The sequence below is a fragment of the Schistocerca serialis genome, chromosome 2, assembly GCF_023864345.2.
Source record: "Schistocerca serialis cubense isolate TAMUIC-IGC-003099 chromosome 2, iqSchSeri2.2, whole genome shotgun sequence".
Taxonomy (NCBI): Eukaryota; Metazoa; Arthropoda; class Insecta; order Orthoptera; family Acrididae; genus Schistocerca; species Schistocerca serialis.
The window spans coordinates 913063976-913086028 of NC_064639.1; the positions used below are offsets into that span (position 1 = coordinate 913063976).

Consider the following 22053-nt stretch of genomic DNA (forward strand, 5'->3'; position numbering starts at 1 on the left):
GAAGAAGATCTAAAGGCAATGGGAATAAGAAATTGGAGAAGGAAGGCGATGGACAGAAAAGAATGGAGGAGGTGATACAGGGGGCCAAGGTTCTTCAAGGACTGTAGAGCCAACCAAGAAGAAAAAGCTTTCTAACGCCACGGCGGCTGAGTTACCTGCCGGCTGACCTCGCCGGTGCCGCAGCCGACGTCGAGGGCTGGCAGCGGCGGGTCCGGCCAGGTGAGTCGCGGCCACAGCTCGTCCAGGAAGGCGCCCGCCGTCTCGAACACCTTGGCGCCGTGTCGCGCGTACAGCCCCGGGTCCTCCATCTCCACCTGCAACACCGCTACTCAACGTAAACACACCCGTTCCGCTACGCTACACCTAGGTGTTTCTACTTAATGGGAACAGGTGGTACCTTTTATTGGAATGGGGGTGGGCGGGAGAGGACTGCGAGACATTGATACAGTCATCCACTACATCTTCTCCTGTGCTAACCTCTTCATCGCAGATTAACAGTGCAAGCTCGGTTTACACCTGAGCGTATGGAGGCGAACTAGTATTCGCAGACAATTCGCCATTGCTCACTACCGTTCGTCTGCATCTCTGAACAAGTGTTTACAGGGGAGAGAACACGAGAGAACGAGCATAGCCCATGAAAGCTGCGTTACTGTTGTTTTTTTTTTTATATACACTCCTGGAAATTGAAATAAGAACACCGTGAATTCATTGTCCCAGGAAGGGGAAACTTTATTGACACATTCCTGGGGTCAGATACATCACATGATCACACTGACAGAACCACAGGCACATAGACACAGTCAACAGAGCATGCACAATGTCGGCACTAGTACAGTGTGTATCCACCTTTCGCAGCAATGCAGCCTGCTATTCTCCCATGGAGACGATCGTAGAGATGCTGGATGTAGTCCTGTGGAACGGCTTGCCATGTCATTTCCACCTGGCGCCTCAGTTGGACCAGCGTTCGTGCTGGACGTGCAGACCGCGTGAGACGACGCTTCATCCAGTCCCAACGTGCTCAATGGGGGACAGATCCGGAGATCTTGCTGGCCAGGGTAGTTGACTTACACCTTCTAGAGCACGTTGGGTGGCACGGGATACATGCGGTCGTGCATTGTCCTGTTGGAACAGCAAGTTCCCTTGCCGGTCTAGGAATGGTAGAACGATGGGTTCGATGACGGTTTGGATGTACCGTGCACTATTCAGTGTCCCCTCGACGATCACCAGTGGTGTACGGCCAGTGTAGGAGATCGCTCCCCACACCATGATGCCGGGTGTTGGCCCTGTGTGCCTCGGTCGTATGCAGTCCTGATTGTGGCGCTCACCTGCACGGCGCCAAACACGCATACGACCATCATTGGCACCAAGGCAGAAGCGACTCTCATCGCTGAAGACGACACGTCTCCATTCGTCCCTCCATTCACGCCTGTCGCGACACCACTGGAGGCGGGCTGCACGATGTTGGGGCGTGAGCGGAAGACGGCCTAACGGTGTGCGGGACCGTAGCCCAGCTTCATGGAGACGTTTGCGAATGGTCCTCGCCGATACCCCAGGAGCAACAGTGTCCCTAATTTGCTGGGAAGTGGCGGTGCGGTCCCCTACGGCACTGCGTAGGATCCTACGGTCTTGGCGTGCATCCGTGCGTCGCTGCGGTCCGGTCCCAGGTCGACGGGCACGTGCACCTTCCGCCGACCACTGGCGACAACATCGATGTACTGTGGAGACCTCACGCCCCACGTGTTGAGCAATTCGGCGGTACGTCCACCCGGCCTCCCGCATGCCCACTATACGCCCTCGCTCAAAGTCCGTCAACTGCACATACGGTTCACGTCCACGCTGTCGCGGCATGCTACCAGTGTTAAAGACTGCGATGGAGCTCCGTATGCCACGGCAAACTGGCTGACACTGACGGCGGCGGTGCACAAATGCTGCGCAGCTAGCGCCATTCGACGGCCAACACCGCGGTTGCTGGTGTGTCCGCTGTGCCGTGCGTGTGATCATTGCTTGTACAGCCCTCTCGCAGTGTCCGGAGCAAGTATGGTGGGTCTGACACACCGGTGTCAATGTGTTCTTTTTTCCATTTCCAGGAGTGTATATATAGCGCTAGTAATCCGCACTCAGTATACAGTTATGTAGTTAGAGTCACGAAGAAAAACTTTGATATTCAGAGAGGATCATTTGGGGAGGGGGAACTTCAATAATGGGTAAGTACTCTACCAACTGAGCTATCCAAGCACGACACACGACTCACCCTCACAGATTCACTTCCTCCAGTACCACCTTCCAAACTTCACGGAAGTTATGCTGACTAGCGCTCCTGGAAGAAATGATGTTGTGGACATGTGGCTTAGTCACATACCGGAGAATTGTTTCCAGAATGAATTTTTCGCTCTGCAGTGGAATGTGCGCCCATCTCAAAGCTGTATCTCGCTGTTTAGCTTTTTTATTAAAAAATGGAAATGTCGTATGGCGAGGGCCTCCCGTCGGGTAGACCGATCACCTGATGGAAGCCTTTTTAGTTGACGCCACTTCGGTGACTTGCGTGTCGATGGGGATGATATGATGATGATGAAGACAACACAATACCCAGCCACTGAGCGCAGAAAATCTCCGACCCAGCCGGGAATCGAGTCCGGACCTCTCGGCATGGCAGTCTGCTGCGCTGACCACTCAGCTATCGAGGCGAACTTTTTTTTTAAACCGCATACCCGTCAGCAGATGGTCAAATCTATAAACCCTGTGAAATACACACCTCGCACTACCCAGTGTGCTGTCAAAGATGTACACCAATCCGACTTCCAGACCAATCACCCGCTGAGCATATGCATATATGGAATATGAAAGGATGGTCTCTGCTCCAGTTTGCAAAGCTGTCAACATTCCTTTGTCAGTTGTGACAAGTGGAACTAGTGTGATTCATAGTCTCACACATCTGACCGATCGCAGTGCACTTGTTGAGCTTGGACAAAAGGAACATGGCATTATGGGTTGAGTTCTATTATCAAAACAACAGTAATGCTCCAGCTACACTTCGAGAATATCGCCGACTGGAAGGATTACGGAAGGGTCCTCTTTCTCCACCTGCTGTGCAGAGCGGGATGAAGAAGTTCGAAACAAGTGGAGAACTGGCCGTCGCTCTGGGAAGAGGCCGACGACGATTGCACCACAGGCGGTTGATGAAATCACTGTTGCTATGGCAGACAACGCAGCGCGCAATTCCTGATCGTCAGGCAATGGGCGTGCTGTGTCACGACAGTTGAATATCCCGTGGTCCACTGTACGGAAGGTGTTTCAAACCATTCTCAAATGGTATCCGTACAAGATCCATATCGTACAGCAGCTTGCACCACAGGACGCACACCGATCTGTTGACTTCGCTATCGACTTTCTCGTAAGAACTGAAGTTGACGAGGGATTGCCCTGTACAATCCTATTGACAGACGAAGCTTACTTTCCTCTGATGGGTGAGGTGACCACACAGAATTTCCGAGTGTGAGGATCTTCACCTCTAGCCACTGTGCATGAAGTTCCTCTGTATGGTGAACATGTCACAGTATGGCGTGGCTTCACGGCTGCGTTCATCATTGGTCCAATCGATTTTGATGAGGTGGTGCTCAGGGACAACAGACGTGCAGTGTGACTGGCCAGCGTTACAGCAATATACTTTGCCAGCATTTAATACCTGCACTACAGCAGAGCGACGCATTGAACTCAACAGAAGCCGACCGCGGTGGCCACGCGATTCTAGGCGCTGCAGTCCGGAACCGCGCGACTGCTACGGTCGCAGGTTCGAATTCTGCCTCGGGCATGGATGTGTGTGATGTCCTTAGGTTAGTTAGGTTTAAGTAGTTCTAAGTTCTAGGGGACTGATGACCTCAGATGTTAAGTCCCATAGTGCTCAGAGCCATTTGAACCATTTGAACTCAACACTTTCCATGCAAGATGGGGCCCTACAGCACATCGCTCTTGAAGTTCACCTGCTTCTCCGAAACACGTTTGGAAACGATCGAATTATCAGCCGATAGTTTCCAAATACTTAGCGAGCACGACCACTTGATGTCAATCCCTGTGATTTCTGGCTGTGCGGCTGCCTGGAGGACAGGGCTTACCAGGGGACATTCACACATGTGCTGATCTGAAGTGCAGCATATCAAGAGAGGTATCCAGTATACCTATGGACGTGCTTCGTTCTGCTGTGCAGAATGCAATCCTGCGCTTTCAGACTGTTTTGGACACTGATAGGCGCCATATTTTCTAACCCTTTTCTATCAGTAATGCTACAGTGTGTAACGGTATGATGTAGTGTAGCAGCACATTAAAAGTGTTTAAATTAAACTAATTCTGAATTATTTCGCTTCCCCATGTCCTCAATATTAATGCTACCAAGTTTGGTCCACGTAATGCGTCAAATGGGGAAAGTTTAATTATAACCACCCAGTATATAAAGTAACATGTATGTATGTGCAGAATCTCCTCCAAAAGACATCAGTTTGTTTCAACCAAATTTGGCACACAAACAGCAATCTTCATGACTATCAGTACTGTGGCGCTTATAACCTCCTAGTTCCAATAGGAGCAGGGATACAGGCAAAAGGTTGCCCTGCGTAATTTGTTATGCTGTGTAGGAGTAGTATCGACATGCTCTGCAGGGTATCTTACATGTTATGCACAAGTAACGACTTCCCAGCCTCAAATATGTAGGATGTTTTCTTGGAGTAGTATCAGTCCACTTCATTGCTTTATCGACCTGCTTTGCATGGCAGCCTGCACAACATGCATGTTGTGGGACGAGAATCAGGCTGCTTTATCGATCTGCTTTTCAGGGGCTACATTTGTAGGTGGGCGTGGCTGTTGGAAGTCAGGGATGGACAGAAAGAGGATGTACAGAGAGAGAAGGGGCAGGAGGTGTTGAATAGAGTGATAAGAGGCACAGAGAGGGGGATGGAAAGAAAGAGGGGGAGGAGGAGATGGATACAGAGAGGCTGGAGGAGGAGATGGACACAGAGAGTAAGGAGGAGCAGATGGACGTTGTGAGAAAAGTGGAGGACAAAGACAGAGAGAAGGGGGAAGAAGAGATGGTCGAGATAGGGGACAAGAGAGATAGACACAGAGAGGAAATAGGAGGGGGTGATGTAGGAGGCAGGTGGAATGGGTAATGAGGTAGTGGGAAGGTGGAAAAGGAAGAGGGGAAAGAGCAAATATACAAAGAGAGGGGGAGGAGGATATGACAAAGGGAGGGAAGAGATGGAGATAGATAGAGATGGGATAACAAAGTGGATGGAGAGACGTGGGAGCAGTAGGTGGACATAGAGAGGGGGGAAGAAAATGGTTCAAATGGCTCTGAGCACTATGGGCCTTAACTTCTAAGGTCATCAGTCCCCTAGAACTGAGAACTACTTAAACCTAACTAGCCTGAGGACATCACACACATCCATGCCCGAGGCAGGATTCGAACCTGCGACCGTAGCGGCCACGCGGTTCCAGACTGTACGCCTTTAACCGCTTGGCCACACCGGCCGGCAGAGAGGGGGGAAGGAAGAGGTGTGTGTGATATATGTGTCAAATGCATATGGGGTTAAGCTGCAGGGAAAACTTCACCGCCACTGAGTTCTTTAATAATAAAATCACAGCATTCCCAGTGCATTAGGTCGCTAGCCGAACATATTTTGTCAAATATCTCCCATTTCTTTTTTGCAGTGTGTAGGTATAGTTAAGCTAAAATCAAAATACTATTCATCAAGTGTTTCGTGTGATGCCCAGCACTGACAAAAGAAATCGGAATGTCTCTCCTAGAAAATAAAATGTTTTTTGTGGACATTCGATAAAGTGCTCTGAAATTAGTTTTGCAGGATATTCACTTCAACGATGTATATCAACAAGGCAGCAAAATACGAAGAGTAAACAGTACTCCAAGCTGTGCCGCTGCATGGCTGTGCCCCAGACAGAAATCATGGTGCAGGCAGGCATATGAGAGTGGGCAATGCGGGAAATGACGTTGTGGCGAACAAATATTCCAAGATGTGTCAGGAGCTAGAGGACACTCGATCTGGCTGTTTTTTAGCCTAAAGGCTAATAGAATTCCAGGATGTCCTCAAAAATTTATCTTTGAAGCCATACTGTCCCGACTGTGTTCGTATGGTGGCTGTGTGGCGTTTTCTCGATTGGTCTCTAAGCCCATTCATAATAGCAAAATACAGCCAAAAAATCGGTAAACAAACATCGTTTTCTGAGGACACTGGTCATTATATGAAACATGTGACGAGCGCTATCTGTCTGGTATGAGTGACTATACACATTTGAATAAGAAAGCTGCAATACCTGTTGATAAACCATGGACTCTATATATATACATATATATAATAATTTTTCAATGGATGTGAACAATTGTTAGAACTCGTCGACATCTTTCTGGGTGTGAAAATACAGATGAAAATTAGGTGCAAATGTGGTTGAACCAAGATGGCCGATATGAAGTGACTAACTGTGCTGTTGTGGAAATGATACATAAAGAGGATAGACATTGTAGTGATGAAGAGGAAGTGGACAACGTGGTTGCCAACGAAGTTAGTCATATTTATGGGATGGCAACATCAGAATTACACTACTTTATGTGGCGCAACACAACGTAGTGCCACAGCTGACACGTAAGCTGCCTTGCAAAGCAGGTCGACAATGAAGGCCGATACCTTTCCACACAAGTGTCATACGGGTATGTCTACGTGGCAGGCGCTGAAGAAAGACGTTTCTGCCCGTATCTCCACTTCTACTGGAACTAGGAGATTATAGGTTATAAACCACACAGTGTTGATAATCATGAAGTTTGCTGCTTGTGTGTCATATTTGGTTGAAATAGATCCATGCGTTTGGGAGGAGATTCCAGACTTGAATACATACATATGTCCATTATTGCTGCATATATATATATATATATATATATATATATATATACCCCACTACATTTTTTGTATGAATATGAAGGGTAAAGTCAGGAGCTAATGCAGGGATTTTCATACGTTTCTCACTAACGTTATGATGGGACTACAGACATTCTTTACAAATAATACATGTTAATTCTTTTTTCTGAAAATAAAATATGTACAGTAGTTAACAGCTGTACAGTACTTAATGTGACAGGTATGTGTAAATGCGCGTTTTGTGCCTGTATGTAAATCAGCGACAACGACATGAGTGTGTCTATGTCGTCTGTAGATTGTGTTGAGTGTGGAGTTCTAAATTTCTCAGTACTCTGCACACTGTGTGTGCAGAGAAATGAGGGACTCTGGCGACATCTGCTAATATCGAATGTTAACTATTTTGGTTGAACTCACTCATATTATACAAATGCATGTTGTCCTTTTGTATCTTCTCAGTCTTTATTGTATTGTTTGCTTTGTTTTCGTCAGACACAGAAACGTTACACAAGATTCTTGTATTTTTTCTACTAGAGAGACGAAATATCTGAAAGGCAAATAGGTATTAACATTTTGAAAATAAAAATCCCACACTATGCATAAATAAAAAACAGACAGATAAACAAGGGTTAATGAAAATTATTTCAGCAGTGAAAAAGTAACAATTATTTGACGAGAAAAATTATTTTCGTTGTCATTTGGCACATAACAAGAAAAAGGATAAAACAAAAAAGCGCTATTTACTGCATTCTTCATATTGTTTGATGAATTTGCAGGAATATATTTTCTCGAGCAAATAAATGCATTTGATCTGAAATGTTTGGTCGACACTCCTCCCATTCTTTCAATTCTCAAAAGCACATAGAATTTACGACATGACGTTTGGCAAGAACTTCCACAATGAATTCTGTTTTCCTGATTAATAAACCCTACTATCAATGCATCATTGCTTGTTCCTACATTTTGTTTTAGATTTTTTCATATAAAGAATAGTCCCTCATAACCTCGCTTTTATCGTTCACAAGCCAAACTGCTCAGCACACAACTCTTATAACACGATATTTTGGCACTGACTCGTAAACGAAAATTACGACTCGAAACAGACGAGAGTCAGTACAGTAATTGGGCTCACTCGTTAAGAGAACTCTGAACATGGACCAGTATGTTAATATCATCACTAACTGCGTCTCGCAATGTTAACCATAGCTAAACAGTTATTTATAAAGAAATTTAATGCCGAACCTTACTACCCACGCAGATGCGCCATCACGAACTTTCCTGCTTGGAGATACTGACGCGTGAAACACTTACAGCTCAACAAAATGCGCGACATAAAAAAAACACCAAAGTCTGAGACAATGGAAGAAGCTGACGGAATACACGCAAGCTTTAAGGGTTTTCACATAAAAAATTTGGAGGCATAACTTTTCAGCATGCCCTCGTATCCAGAACCTAACGAGTCAATATATTGATATGCAACTTTCGCTAACTTATAGGGAACATAACTGCGAAATTTCAGAGGTAGCAAAATAATTTTCAACGTTTATAACTGCCGAACTACGACACTCAAGTTTTTAATGGAAATATATACTCGGGAGAAACCTTGGAAGAGGACTTCGATGGCTTAACGTGTGTGGAAGTGATGTTCCATGACACATGGAGTTTCTTCTTTTCGACAAACTTGTTTCCTTTTAGATCCCTTTTTTTAGTTTTCTGCCCAGAAAGAAACCCAGAGTTATGTTATTCATGGATGATATTTTGCGTATGTGGACTGTATGTTATTGCTGCTACAATGTTAGTTGGCTTTTCTCTAGTAAGTTGCCATTGTTCTTCGCTGGGGCATTTTATTCTTCACATTTACTGTCTGCAAAGTTTTTTAAACTTAATTGTACAGCATGATCGTGATGGCTTAGCAGGATACGTGTATAGCCCCATCGCTTCTCTAACACGCTGACGACACTTTATATATACAACCATAGCAATATTTCGACTGTCGTAAACATAGAGAAATCCGAGTAGCTTCACGAGAAATTTGTCTTGATATGCTGCGCTACTGTCAGTCCTATTCGAGGGAAAGTGAAATTTTATCAAAATTCTGTGAAGGCGCAGTTTGGCGATGAAATCTGGGGCCGCTGGCAGAGTGTGGTAACAGACGACAGCCAGCGGGCCAGGCAAGGTAAACATGGCACTCGCGGACGCGGAGCTGCGACGGCGGTATTGCACGCACGATTTGTTTTGAGTGGAGCAACAACGAGGCAGGAAACTGCAGAGTTGCTTTAAGTTATTGCAGTGTATGAGGTGGGGCACTAGGCCAGAGCCAAGAGTGGCGATTTGTAAATGGCTGACGTGTGGGAATTTATCCCTGCCATAGTTTCTGTATCTCTCTGACACTACGTCAGAAGCGAGGGAGAAACCAAGATAAACAGATGGGCAATTTTAGCTTGGGACAGGGTGTGCCAGGTCAGTCGAGCATCGGGACGGACCTGTGCTGGTCTACACTTTTAGGGGCCAGTCTGGCAGCAATGTTATAAGTCTTCTGCATAGACTTGTACTTTGTTTCTATGTACTTGATGGGGCTATATTCCGCCTCTGGGGACACAACACCGGGGCAGGACGGAACGGTAGCAGCGCCAGAGACGGATGCGAGTGTTGCCATCCGGCAAGCACCACTAGCGGCAAGTTGCGGCACAGCGTCCAGGAGGGTGCAGGTTCGAGTCCGGTTCTGCCCTGGGAGCAGCAGCAGCCCGAGGGCCACAGGTGCCCAGTACACCCACCTTCGTCCCATGGTCGGACAGAGCAGGCCAAACAGGGCTGAGGGCGGCAAGGTCCAGGGACTGTAGCAGTGTCCAGAATCGCGGGCAGTGGAGCGGCGCCAGTCGCAACGCCCCGGCGGGCGGCGACTGGCAGAGCACGACAGACTTCCATCGGCGGGTGACCTTGATGATGGCAGCAGCGACGTCGGCATATCAGGAGTTCGCTGAGCCAGCTGGACCCGTGGGACAGCTCGCGTTGCCACGCTGACATTACGCTTCACCCATAGAGTACTGTAAATTAGTTGAATAAACGGATGTTACCGAATACCGCTGAATCACTCTACACTGCCTCTCGACGCTGTTGGCCGGCCGCAATGGCTGAGCGGTTCTGGGTGCTTCTTTCTGGAACCGCGCGACCACTACGGTCGCAGGTTCGAATTCTGCCTCGGGCATGGATGTGTGTGATGTCCTTAGGTTAGTTAGGTTTAAGTAGTTCTAAGTTCTAGGGGCTGATGACCTCAGATATTAAGTCCCATAGTGCTCAGAGCCATTTGAACCATTTGAACGCTCTTGAACTTGCTCGGCCTCCTGACAAAATACGGAGTGGTGGGTCCCAGCTTCAGCTCTGCCAACTTGAGTCTCGGGTTCGACACCCCAGCTCCGTAGCAGATAATTACAAAAGCAGACTACAGACTAATGGACTTTTAGTGTAGAGGTAAACAGAATAACGATGCCTGAGTTACGTGTTTGTTTACATGTGCTATGGGGGAAAATACGTTGCGGCAACCGAGTGAGGTGGCAAAGTGGTTAGCACACTGGACGCCCATTCAGGAGACTGACGGTTCAAACTCGAGTTCGGCCTTTCTGATTTAGGTTTTCCGTGATTTCCCTAAATCGCTTCTGACAAATGCCAGGATGATTCGTTTGAAAGAGCATGGCCTAATTCCTTCGCCATCCGTCCCTAATCTGATGTGACTGATGAGTTTGTTGTTTAGTCCCTTTCCCCAAATCAACCAAACAACTAACTTTGTGCCACCTTTTCTCTTGGAGGAAGGACTGCCGTTTACAGCTCTATTATCTTGTTACTATTTAATCAAGTTCCACATTTTATGTTATGCCGCTGAAGTTGTCTTTCGTGGCTGTTTCCAATGCCACAGATAAAGTATGTAGTTCCATTAAAAATGTCTACGACGTATTTGGGCAACTGTAAACGTACGTCAGATTTATCACAATGTGCACAATAAATTAGTGCGGTCATGCCAGTGCTACAAAACCGTTAATATATAGGGCTGCATTTCCAGCATTAAATTTTCACTCCGTAGCGGAGTGTGCGCTGATATGAAACTTCATGGCAGTGTGAAAATTTCATTCTGGAAGATTCCTTCAGGCTGTGGCTAAGCCATTCTTCCAGGAGGTCTGCAGGAGAGCTTCTGTGAAGTTTGGAAGGTAGGAGACGAGGTACTAGCGGAATAAAAACTGAGAGGAGGAGTTGTGTGTGTCATGCTTAGGTAGCTCAGATGGTAGAGCTATTGCCGGCGAAAGGTAAAGGTCTCGAGTTCGAGTCTCAGTCCGGCATGCAGTTTTTATCTGCCAGGAAGTTTCAAGGCTACATTTATTTCGAAACGCTACAAGTGATGTGTAAATTACAAAGTGATAAACTAACCTAGTTTGATTTTTCATCGTCCCAGATGCCCAAGTACTGGTAAAAAGCATTTCAACAACAAGTGTATCGGTCGTGACTCGCCAGTGCCGTGGCATTCCAGTTCTCTCGACTTGAAACCAGTTGATTATTTTGTTTGGGGTTACTTAAGAGTTTTGATGTATTCAAGCCTGATGACAGCGTCGATGAACTCTGTGAACGCATTGTGGATGCTTGTCTCTATCTGCATCTACATCTGAATCTGTTCTCTGCAGACCACGTGAATTGTGGCTATGTGGATCACTTGTTATATTGTATTTGTCCTCAAGTGCAGATCTGCAGTTCGGATCCTCGGAGACTCGGTTATAAGACGAACATGAACTGTGTCGTAACACGTCGTATTAGGAAAATGATTAGTTTCCTTTCCCATGTTTTTTAAGGATTATTTGGTTGTTTTATTGTCGTCTACCCACTCCATTTCGCTTGCAAGTACCATAGTAAGACACCCCGTATTGTGGATATCCTGTTTAAAATACCTCACCTTATACTGGAGTGGCCAATATTCAGAGATATGACAGGAACGATCGTTCGAAGCGGCGAACTTCATATGGACATATGCACTAACCAGAATGGTTTCATAGACAGAACACATTTAATGTACATTTTACTTATGTTCGGCATTATTCAATACATTGTCAGGTTTAGACATCTGCACATGCACGACATGCGTGTTATAAAGTTCCAATTGAAAAATCCGATCAGAAATTCGACATGTCGGAAAGCGCCGACGGTATTCTTCGACAGCAACAGGAGCACTACCGTCGCAGAAGCTATACAATATCTGTATATTCTTTTTTAATGTGGCTACGTGGCATTTTAGCCAGCACATGTATAAACACAGTTAATCGATGCTTCTGTCTGATACATTTAGGCCCTCGCAATAACTAACTCACAACACGGCATGGACAACTGCGCCGTTCAACGGAATAGTTTAATGGCAATAAGAAATCCCGAGCAACGAGACTGAAAGCAACGATATAAGCTGGGCTAGAACAAAGCGTCAGAGAGGTGTTCTGGGTAAGACACATACGAACGCGCTACTAATCGAAACACAAATGTACAATGAATGTCTTCTCTCTCGTGAATCATTAGGAATAGGGTATATTGCCATACGACGTATTTTGCTTCAAATGAGCTTTGCTGCATATCCCTGAATACTGACCATCCCTCCAGGGACAACATAAAGGTTCACAATTATTGAATTACTTGAAAAAAAATGTAAATTAGTTACAAACAACGGCGTGCACACACTTTATTCAACACGTAAACTTTCTTTCTTTCTCTTGTGCCTTTGTCCCGCAGGTCAGCATGGTTAATCGGATTTGGCAATGTTAGATTAAGGGGTGGCCGGATGCCCTTCCTGTCGCCACCCCGTACCCCCCAGGACGGAATTAGTGTCCCCCAACTGTCTGCGACTAGTGTAACCCATGGAATAATGCGAAAGTGTTCAGATGTCTGTGAGCCATGTAACTGAGGCGGGACGTGGGGACCAGCCCGATATTCACCTAGGGGGATGTGGAAACCCGCCTAAAAACCACATCCAGGCCAGCGGGCACACCAACCGTCGTCGTTAATCCGCCGGGCGGATTCGATCCGGGGCCGGCGCGCCTACCCGAGTCCACGAAGCAGCGCATTAGCGCTATCGGCTAACGTAGCGGGCTTTCATTCAACATGTAAACATTACTACAGATATTAGGATTAGGTTATGACATGTTCGATATGCCTGCCATCATTTGTGACGATGTGGCGCAGACCAATAGCGAAATTCTGCATGACCCGCAGAAGTGTCGAGACATCTATGCTGTCGATGACCTTCTGATTGGCTGTTTTCATCTCAGCAATGGTTTTGGGGTTATTGCTGTGCATTTTGTCTTTAATACAGACCCACCAAAAGGAGTGGCACGTGTTCAGATCCGGAGAATATGGCGGCCAATCGAGGCTCATGATGGTGGCCTTTTGGTACCCCAGAGCCATAATGTGGTCCCCAAAGTGCTCTTCCAGGACATAAAACTCTCTCCTGCTTCGATGGGGTCGAGCTCCTTCTTACATGAACCACATCTTGTCGAAGTCAGGGACACCTTGGATAATGTGGATGAAATCACCTTCCAAAACCTTCACTTACCGTTCGGTAGTCACCGTGCCATCGAGGAATATCGCACCGATTATTCCGTGACTGGACATTGCACACCAGTCACCCGTTGTGGGTGTAGCGACTTCTCGATTGCGAAATGCGCATTCTCATTCCTCCAAATGAACTGTACCGTGACATTTTCACGGGCAAATGGCCGACAACAACAAAGTGAGTGCGCATGCACATACTAATTCCCATCATGCCCCGCGGCCAACCGTGCAGTTTGAATGTCCGAACGCAAACCGTTCAGAAGGTATGACGATTTTATTTCGTATAGTTCAAGAATTGTCACCCTGTATGTTTGACTCACTAGGAAAAAGTGAGAGACACGGTCACATACAGGTCATAGTTCTCTGACGATGTTGGCTTCACATCAAATGATATCACAGGAAATGGAAACCAGCGCAGTGTAATTTTTCGGATGTGTTGTTATTAGTAAACTGTCATAAATAAAGATAAGTAAAAACTAATAGTACTTGATCGCAGTTTGTCTGTGGCATCTTGACTCAGTCACGTGGCGACGTTACGAAGCAATATAAATTAGGATAAGTGGAAGAGAGAAAAAAAAATTTCGGGTAGTCGTAGATTCCCAGATAAAAGCTGCGAGAGGGCAAAGGAAATGATACGCTGCAGTGCTGTGTGAGATTTTATTATTATTTCTGTATTCAAGCATCAAGCACTGCTGTAACGGTTCAACTGTGTTCTTGAGACAAACGAGCCGGTTTATTCTTTTGGAAAAAGTTAGAGATGTTTTCGGGGGTCTTAAACTGGCAACGTATGGAGAAACATTGTCAGTTGCCGTAATCGGTATGTCGGTATTCGATTTTGACAGCCAGACCATTTTCAACACCATCCCTCGTCAAGAGGAGATAACAGACATAGGGATGTGAGAAGAAGTATCCGAAAGTCATTATTGCTTTGTAATGGCTATGCTACCTAACACCCTCCATCGTGCTCCATACAGCGGTTTGAGGAATTTCGTTGTGTATACAGAAACAAATTTGTAAGCATAATTTATCTTGACGTAGTGTTTCTCCCTAGTGGCATAAGTTTTTTTTGGAGAATTTTCACATTGAGCAAACACATTTTCTTCTTCTTTTGTACCCAGACATGTTTCTTTGAAGTTACATAATCTTCAGTGGGTTCTTTATTTGCTTTCTATCAAATAACAGGAAAGACTACTTTTTACAATCTGTACAAATGCTTCAATGAAAAACTGAAATTCTGACTGTACAGACAGTTAAATGTAATTTACCCTGTTATTTGTCAGAAACGAAATAAAAGGAACTTCTGAAGATCTGTAATTTCAACGAAACAATTCTGAGTAAAAAAGAAGTAAATAAATAGTGTCTGCTGAAGGCTGAACATAATCAAAAAGAAATACATTCATAAATTACTCCAAGACAATGCATATGATATACGGCGAAAATGCATCAGAAACAAGCACAAAGTTAAAAGTACTGGTTGTCACTGACCTCAGTCACGGATGCCGCAAGTGAGCGCTGGTACCTGCGAAGTGAGGTGGAGTGGGGTAGGCACCTCAGGACGGTTATATAGCGAGCAGCAGGCCTGTTATTCCCAAGGACGAGCAAGGAGACTGCTGGTCTGTGAACGCGTAGCCAATGAGCGTCAGCACCAACCTGGAAAAAAGTGCGATTACAGTTAACGAAGCGTCGACGCTGTATAAATTTTCAGTTTCGGTGTCGTCAGGCGTAGTTGTTGAGATTTCTCTTGCCGGCATCTGTTCTGAAACGAGTCTAATAGGTCACACAGTTATTTACATGATGGGCTGGAAATAATTGGCAGCCATTCATGTGGAAAGTCTGGTATTAATCTTCTTTAATGACTTCGGCTTCTAACACAACAGTTGCCGACAGGTATAGATCACGCTGCCATGGAGAGGTAGGGCCAAATACAAAATGAAACCTGCAACGTAATCAACGGTTCTTTGTAGACAACAAGTCTGTGCATCTTGTACGTTTTTTCTGTTATATTGCCTTCAGATAATCGTCAACCAGCCTTGTACCTGTACGGAATCCTCGTCCTGTTCTTAGACTTCAGGATTTCTGTGGTTTTCCTGAACTACATCAAGCAACTGACGATATTCTTATTTTACTACATGTAGTTACTTAGGTGATTTCTTAGTTCCATGTTCCGTACATATTATTCGTGATAAATGTTATGACGTCGAGCGTGTCAGTTGAACAAAGTCTTACAAAATTGGAGTATGTGCTGGCCTTTTACAGGTTTGTAATTGACAAATTATTTCTATTAAAGAACTCGTCTGCGGTGTAGAAACAGTTGTTAAGGAGAAACGGCTTTGAAACTTCCTGGCAGTTTAAAACTGTGTGTCGGACCGAGATTCGAATTCGGGACCTTTGCCTATTGGGGGCAGGTGCTCCAGCAATTTTTTTCTTGGTTGATCTACTTTTGTTCTATATTGTTCGTTGAATTTGTTTTGGGCGGACGTCCGATGACACCCATTTAGGTTCTTGATCCATTCACTCAGTTTTTTGTTACAGAGGGTAGCTAACCGTCTGACCGAACACGCTGAGCTACCGTTCCGGCAGCCAACTGAGCTACCCAAGGACGCCTGACACCCCGTCCTCACAGCTTTATTTCCGGCAGTACGTCGTCTCCTGCCTTCTAAATTTCACAGAAGCTCTCCTGCGCACCTTGCAGAACTTTCATTCTAGAAACAACTTTGTTGTTGTTTGTTTAGGGCGGTCAACATCGTGGTTATCGGCACCCTGGCAAATCCTACATGACATGAATGTGGTTAATACATACAAAATGTAGACATGTCAGAAACTAGCTGATATCACATTTAATTTATCCATTTTATTAGTTTTTTAACTCCGTGGCTATGGATCAAATTACCTTAAGAAATACAGCAAGCAGTCACTTCTTCGCGTATTTTTAAAACTAATCTGCGCCCGAACAAGGCCCAATGGCACCGACCGGCCGCCGTGTCATCCCAAGCCCACGGGCGTCACTGGATGAGAATATGGAAGGGTATGTGGTCAGCACGCCGCTCTCCCGGCCGTATGTCAGTCTGCGAGACCGGAGCCGCTATTCTCGATCAAGTAGTTCCTCAGAATGAGATTTTCACTCTGCAGCAGAGTGTGTGCTGATATAAAACTTCCTGACAAATTAAAACTGTGTGCCGGATAGAGACTCGAGCTCGGGACCTTTGCCTTTCGCGGGCAAGTGCTCTATTAACTGAGCTACCCAAGCACGACTCACACCCCGTCCTCACAGCTTTACTTCTGCCACGCAAAGGCCCCGAGTTCGAGTCTCTGTCCGGCACACAGTTTTAACCTGCCAGGAAGTTTCAAGTAGTTCCTCCGTTTGGCTCACAAGGGCTGAGTGTCTTCCCACTTGTCAACAGCGATCCGCAGACCGGATGGCCACCCATCCTAGTGCTAGCCCAGCGCGACACCGCTTAACATCGCTCATTTGACGGGAACTGGTGTTACCACTGTGTCAAGGCAGTATTTTTACTTGTTCTTATACGCGTTTCATGCCTTCATCCATGCTCAGTTAGCGTAATACATATTTGAATCTTCAGCAAGTACATCTCTTAAAATATCGACAGCAAATAGAAGGCTGCAGCCGCCCTGTGCAAAATAAAAATTTTGTTTGGTTACTACACTTTGCGACTTGTATATATACGCTATATCGCTGGCTGCGTGTACTTAACTTCCTACTCAGCTTGCTGTTATTTCGATTATCGCGTTTATAGATGTGGCGCCAATACCTGCTCGCTTCTATCTTGTACAAAAACAGCCCGGTATCCGCAATTTTGCCGACTGACAACTTTTATGGCATACAGAAGTTTTATCTGCGATCAAAATTGAATTTTGCCTACAGGTTCTGAAAGTACTAATTCTAGTTTAAGCTTCTGTATGACTACACAGAACCGAAATTGTTTGGCGTGAATGAGTTAAGTACTGTCTGAGATTATTAAGTAGAAGTAATGTAGTACATTTTATCTAAAAATTAATAATCAAAATTTTACTCACAGTTGGAATGACATTTACAAATAAAAAAGATACAACAACAGATTTTCATAATTCAGTTTCTTCATTGAAGTTCATTTTTCTTCTTTTATTAACCAGGTAGACTATTTGTAAGTTGTGAGCTACGTCGGTCACTTGACGTTCACCTTCAGTTACCTGTAGAACAAATGTGCAACATACTCCACCTGGCCAACAAACGAAAAATAATGAACTTATTTGCAGAAACTGAAAATCGAAAGAGAAGACGAAGTAAATATTCCAGAATTCGAATCAAGAACAGCTGCCAACACGAGTAACGTAGAAGTAAATATCCTCGGAGTAGTGAAGCTACTGAAATCACTTAATCAAAACAAGTCTTTTAGTCCAGACTGTATACCAATTAGGTTCCTTTCAGAGTATGCCGATGCAATAGCTCCATGCTTAACAATCATATACAACCGTTCGCTCGACGAAAGATCCGTACCCAGAGCCTGGAAAGTTGCACAGGTCACACCAATATTCAAGAAAGGTAGTAGGAGTAATCCACTAAATTAGAGGCCCATATCGTTAACGTCGATATGCAGCAGGATTTTAGAACATATATTCTGTTCGAACATAACGAATTACCTCAAAGAAAACGGACTATTGGCACACCGTCAACATGGGTTTAGAGAACATCCTTCTTGTGAAACACAACTAGCTCTTTATTCACATGAAGTGCTGAGTGCTATTGACAAGAGATTTCAGATTGATTCCTTATTTCTGGATTTCCGGAAGGCTTTTGACACAGTACCACACAAGCGTCTCGTAGTGAAATTGCGTACTTATGGAATATAGTCTCAGTTATGTGATTGGATTCGTGATTTCCTGTCAGAGAGGTCACATTTCGTAGTAACTGACGGAAAGTCATCGAGTAAAACAGAAGTGATTTCTGGTGTTCCCCAAGGTAGTGTTATATGCCTTCGCTGTTCCTTATCCATATGAATGATTTGGGAGATAATCTGAGTAGCCTTCTTAGGTTGTTTGCACATGACGCTGTCGTTTATCGACTAAAAAAGTAATCAGAAGATCAAAACAACTTGCAAAACGATTTAGAAAAGATATCTGTATGATACGAAAATTGGCAGTTGACCGTAAATAACGAAAAGTGTGAGCTCATCCACATGAGTGCTGAAAGGAAGTCGTTAAACTTCGGTTACACGATAAATCAATCAAATCTAAAGGCCGTAAATTCAACTAAATACCTAGGAATTACAGTTACGAACAACTTAAACTGGAAGGAACACATAGAAAATGTTGTGGGGAAGGCTAACCAAAGAGTGCGTTTTATTGCGAGAACACTTAGAAAATGTAACAGTTCTACTGAGGAGACTGCCTATACTACGCTTGTCGGTCCTCGTTTAGAATACTGCTGCGCGGTGTGGAATCCTTACCAGATAGGACTGACGGAGTACATCGATAGAGTTCAAAGAAAGGCAGCATGTTTTGTATTATCGCGAAATAGGGGAGAGAGTGACACTGAAATGATAAAGTATTTGGGGTAGACATCAGTAAAACAAAGGCGTTTTTCGTTGCGGTGGAATATTCCCACGAAATTCCAATCAACAACTTTCTCCTCCGAATGTGAAAATATTTTGTTGACACCGACTTACATAGGGAGAAAGTATCACCATGACAAAATAATGGAAATCAGATCTCGTACGGAAAGATATAGGTGTTCGTTCTTTCAGCGAGCTATACGAGATTGGAATAGAGAATTGTGAAGGAGGTTCTATGAACCCTCTGCCAGGCACTTAAATGTGATTTGCAGGGGATCCATCTAAATATATACACTCCTGGAAATTGAAATAAGAACACCGTGAATTCATTGTCCCAGGAAGGGGAAACTTTATTGACACATCCCTGGGGTCAGATACATCACATAATCACACTGACAGAACCACAGGCACATAGACACAGGCAACAGAGCATGCACAATGTCGGCACTAGTACAGTGTATATCCACCTTTCGCAGCAATGCAGGCTGCTATTTTCCCATGGAGACGATCGTAGAGATGCTGGATGCAGTCCTGTGGAACGGCTTGCCATGCCATTTCCACCTGGCGCCTCAGTTGGACCAGCGTTCGTGCTGGACGTGCAGACCGCGTGAGACGACGCTTCATCCAGTCCCAAACATGCTCAATGGGGGACAGATCCGGAGATCTTGCTGGCCAGGGAAGTTGACTTACACCTTCTAGAGCACGTTGGGTGGCACGGGATACATGCGGACGTGCATTGTCCTGTTGGAACTGCAAGTTCCCTTGCCGGTCTAGGAATGGTAGAACGATGGGTTCGATGACGGTTTGGATGTACCGTGCACTATTCAGTGTCCCCTCGACGATCACCAGTGGTGTACGGCCAGTGTAGGAGATCGCTCCCCACACCATGATGCCGGGTGTTGGCCCTGTGTGCCTCGGTCGTATGCAGTCCTGATTGTGGCGCTCACCTGCACGGCGCCAAACACGCATACGACCATCATTGGCACCAAGGCAGAAGCGACTCTCATCGCTGAGGACGACACGTCTCCATTCGTCCCTCCATTCACGCCTGTCGCGACACCACTGGAGGCGGGCTGCACGATGTTGGGGCGTGAGCGGAAGACGGCCTAACGGTGTGCGGGACCGTAGCCCAGCTTCATGGAGACGGTTGCGAATGGTCCTCGCCGATACCCCAGGAGCAACAGTGTCCCTAATTTGCTGGGAAGTGGCGGTGCGGTCCCCTACGGCACTGCGTAGGATCCTACGGTCTTGGCGTGCATCCGTGCGTCGCTGCGGTCCGGTCCCAGGTCGACGGGCACGTGCACCTTCCGCCGACCACTGGCGACAACATCGATGTACTGTGGAGACCTCACGCCCCACGTGTTGAGCAATTCGGCGGTACGTCCACCCGGCCTCCCGCATGCCCACTATACGCCCTCGCTCAAAGTCCGTCAACTGCACATACGGTTCACGTCCACGCTGTCGCGGCATGCTACCAGTGTTAAAGACTGCGATGGAGCTCCGTATGCCACGGCAAACTGGCTGACATTGACGGCGGCGGTGCACAAATGCTGCGCAGCTAGCGCCATTCGACGGCCAACACCGCGGTTCCTGGTGTGTCCGCTGTGCCGTGCGTGTGATCATTGCTTGTACAGCCCTCTCGCAGTGTCCGGAGCAAGTATGGTGGGTCTGACACACCGGTGTCAATGTGTTCTTTTTTCCATTTCCAGGAGTGTATATTCTCACAAACGTGCATCCCAAAATGTCACCCTAAATAAGTTCTTGAAAACAGCCGCAAGTCGCACTTAGTATTTTTTATTTCGCTTTTCAAATGAACAAGAGCATCATCAGAATATATAGTGTAAACCTGGATGACAGCATTAAATACTGCATTTAAAGATGGCTGACGGCACTAACAAATTTTTCTTCTTCAGAAACGCTTTCCTAGCCATTGCCAGTCTACATTTTATATCCTCTCTACTTCAACCATCATCAGTTATTTTGCCAATACTATAGTAATTAAACTTACGTTTATAGTACAGTAGTAAATGATGACACTGACAGCGCTAAAGGTTAATATTTGACACTGTCGATATCATCATTTACTACTGTGCTTGAAAGATCGAAACGCGTTCTACTACTACTACTAGTTTAAATAAAAATAGATGAAAATTTGCTGTTGTTGTTGTGGTCTTCAGTTCAGAGACTGGTTTGATGCAGCTGTCCATGCTCCCTATCCTGTTCAAGCATCTTCATCTCCAAGTACCTACTGCAACCTACATCCTTCTGAATCTGCTTAGTGTATTCATCTCTTGGTCTCCCTCTACGATTTTTACCCTTCACGCTGCCCTCCAATACTAAATTGACGACCCCTTGATGCCCTGGAGTATGTCCTATCAATCGATCCCTTCTTCTAGTCAAGTTGTGCCACAAATTCCTCTTCTCCCCAATTCTATTCAATACCTCCTCATTAGTTACATTATCTATTGTTCAGCATTCTTCTGTAGCACCACATTCCGAAAGCCTCTAGTATCGTCTTATCTAAACTATTTATCGTCCATGTTTCACTTACATACGCGGCTACACTCCATACAAATACTTTCAGAAAAGACTTCCTGACACTTAAATCTATACTCGATGTTAACAAATTTTTCTTCTTCAGAAACGCTTTCCTAGCCATTGCCAGTCTACATTTTATATCTTCTCTACTTCAACCATCATCAGTTATTTTGCTCCCCAAATAGCAAAACTCCTTTACTTCTTTAAGTGTCTCATTTCCTAATCTATTTCCCTCAGCATCATCTGATTAAATTCGAGTACATTTCATTATCCTCATTATGTTTTCGTTGATGTTATCTTATATCCTCCTTTCAAGACACTGTCCGTTCCGTTCAGCTGCTCTTCCAAGTCCTTTGCTGTCTCTTGCAGAATTACAGAATCATCAGCAAACATCGTTTTTATTTCTTCTCCGCGAATTTTAATTCCTGCTCCAAACTTTTCTTTTGTTTCCTTTACTGCTTGCTCAATATACATATTGGATA

The 22053-nt window shown here is 45.4% G+C and overlaps 1 protein-coding gene across 1 annotated transcript in view; it reads right to left on the minus strand.

Annotated features, from left to right (window-relative positions):
- LOC126458276 (juvenile hormone acid O-methyltransferase-like) overlaps positions 1–22053 on the minus strand; it is a 79885-nt gene that overhangs the window by 44187 nt on the left and 13645 nt on the right. Inside the window, exons 2-3 of the mRNA XM_050095208.1 lie at positions 14970–15134; positions 156–314 (exon numbers count right to left, since the gene is read on the minus strand). Of these exons, the coding sequence (XP_049951165.1) occupies positions 156–308 (153 nt within the window). The 5' untranslated portion in view covers positions 309–314; positions 14970–15134. The remainder of the gene's footprint in view (positions 1–155; positions 315–14969; positions 15135–22053) is intronic.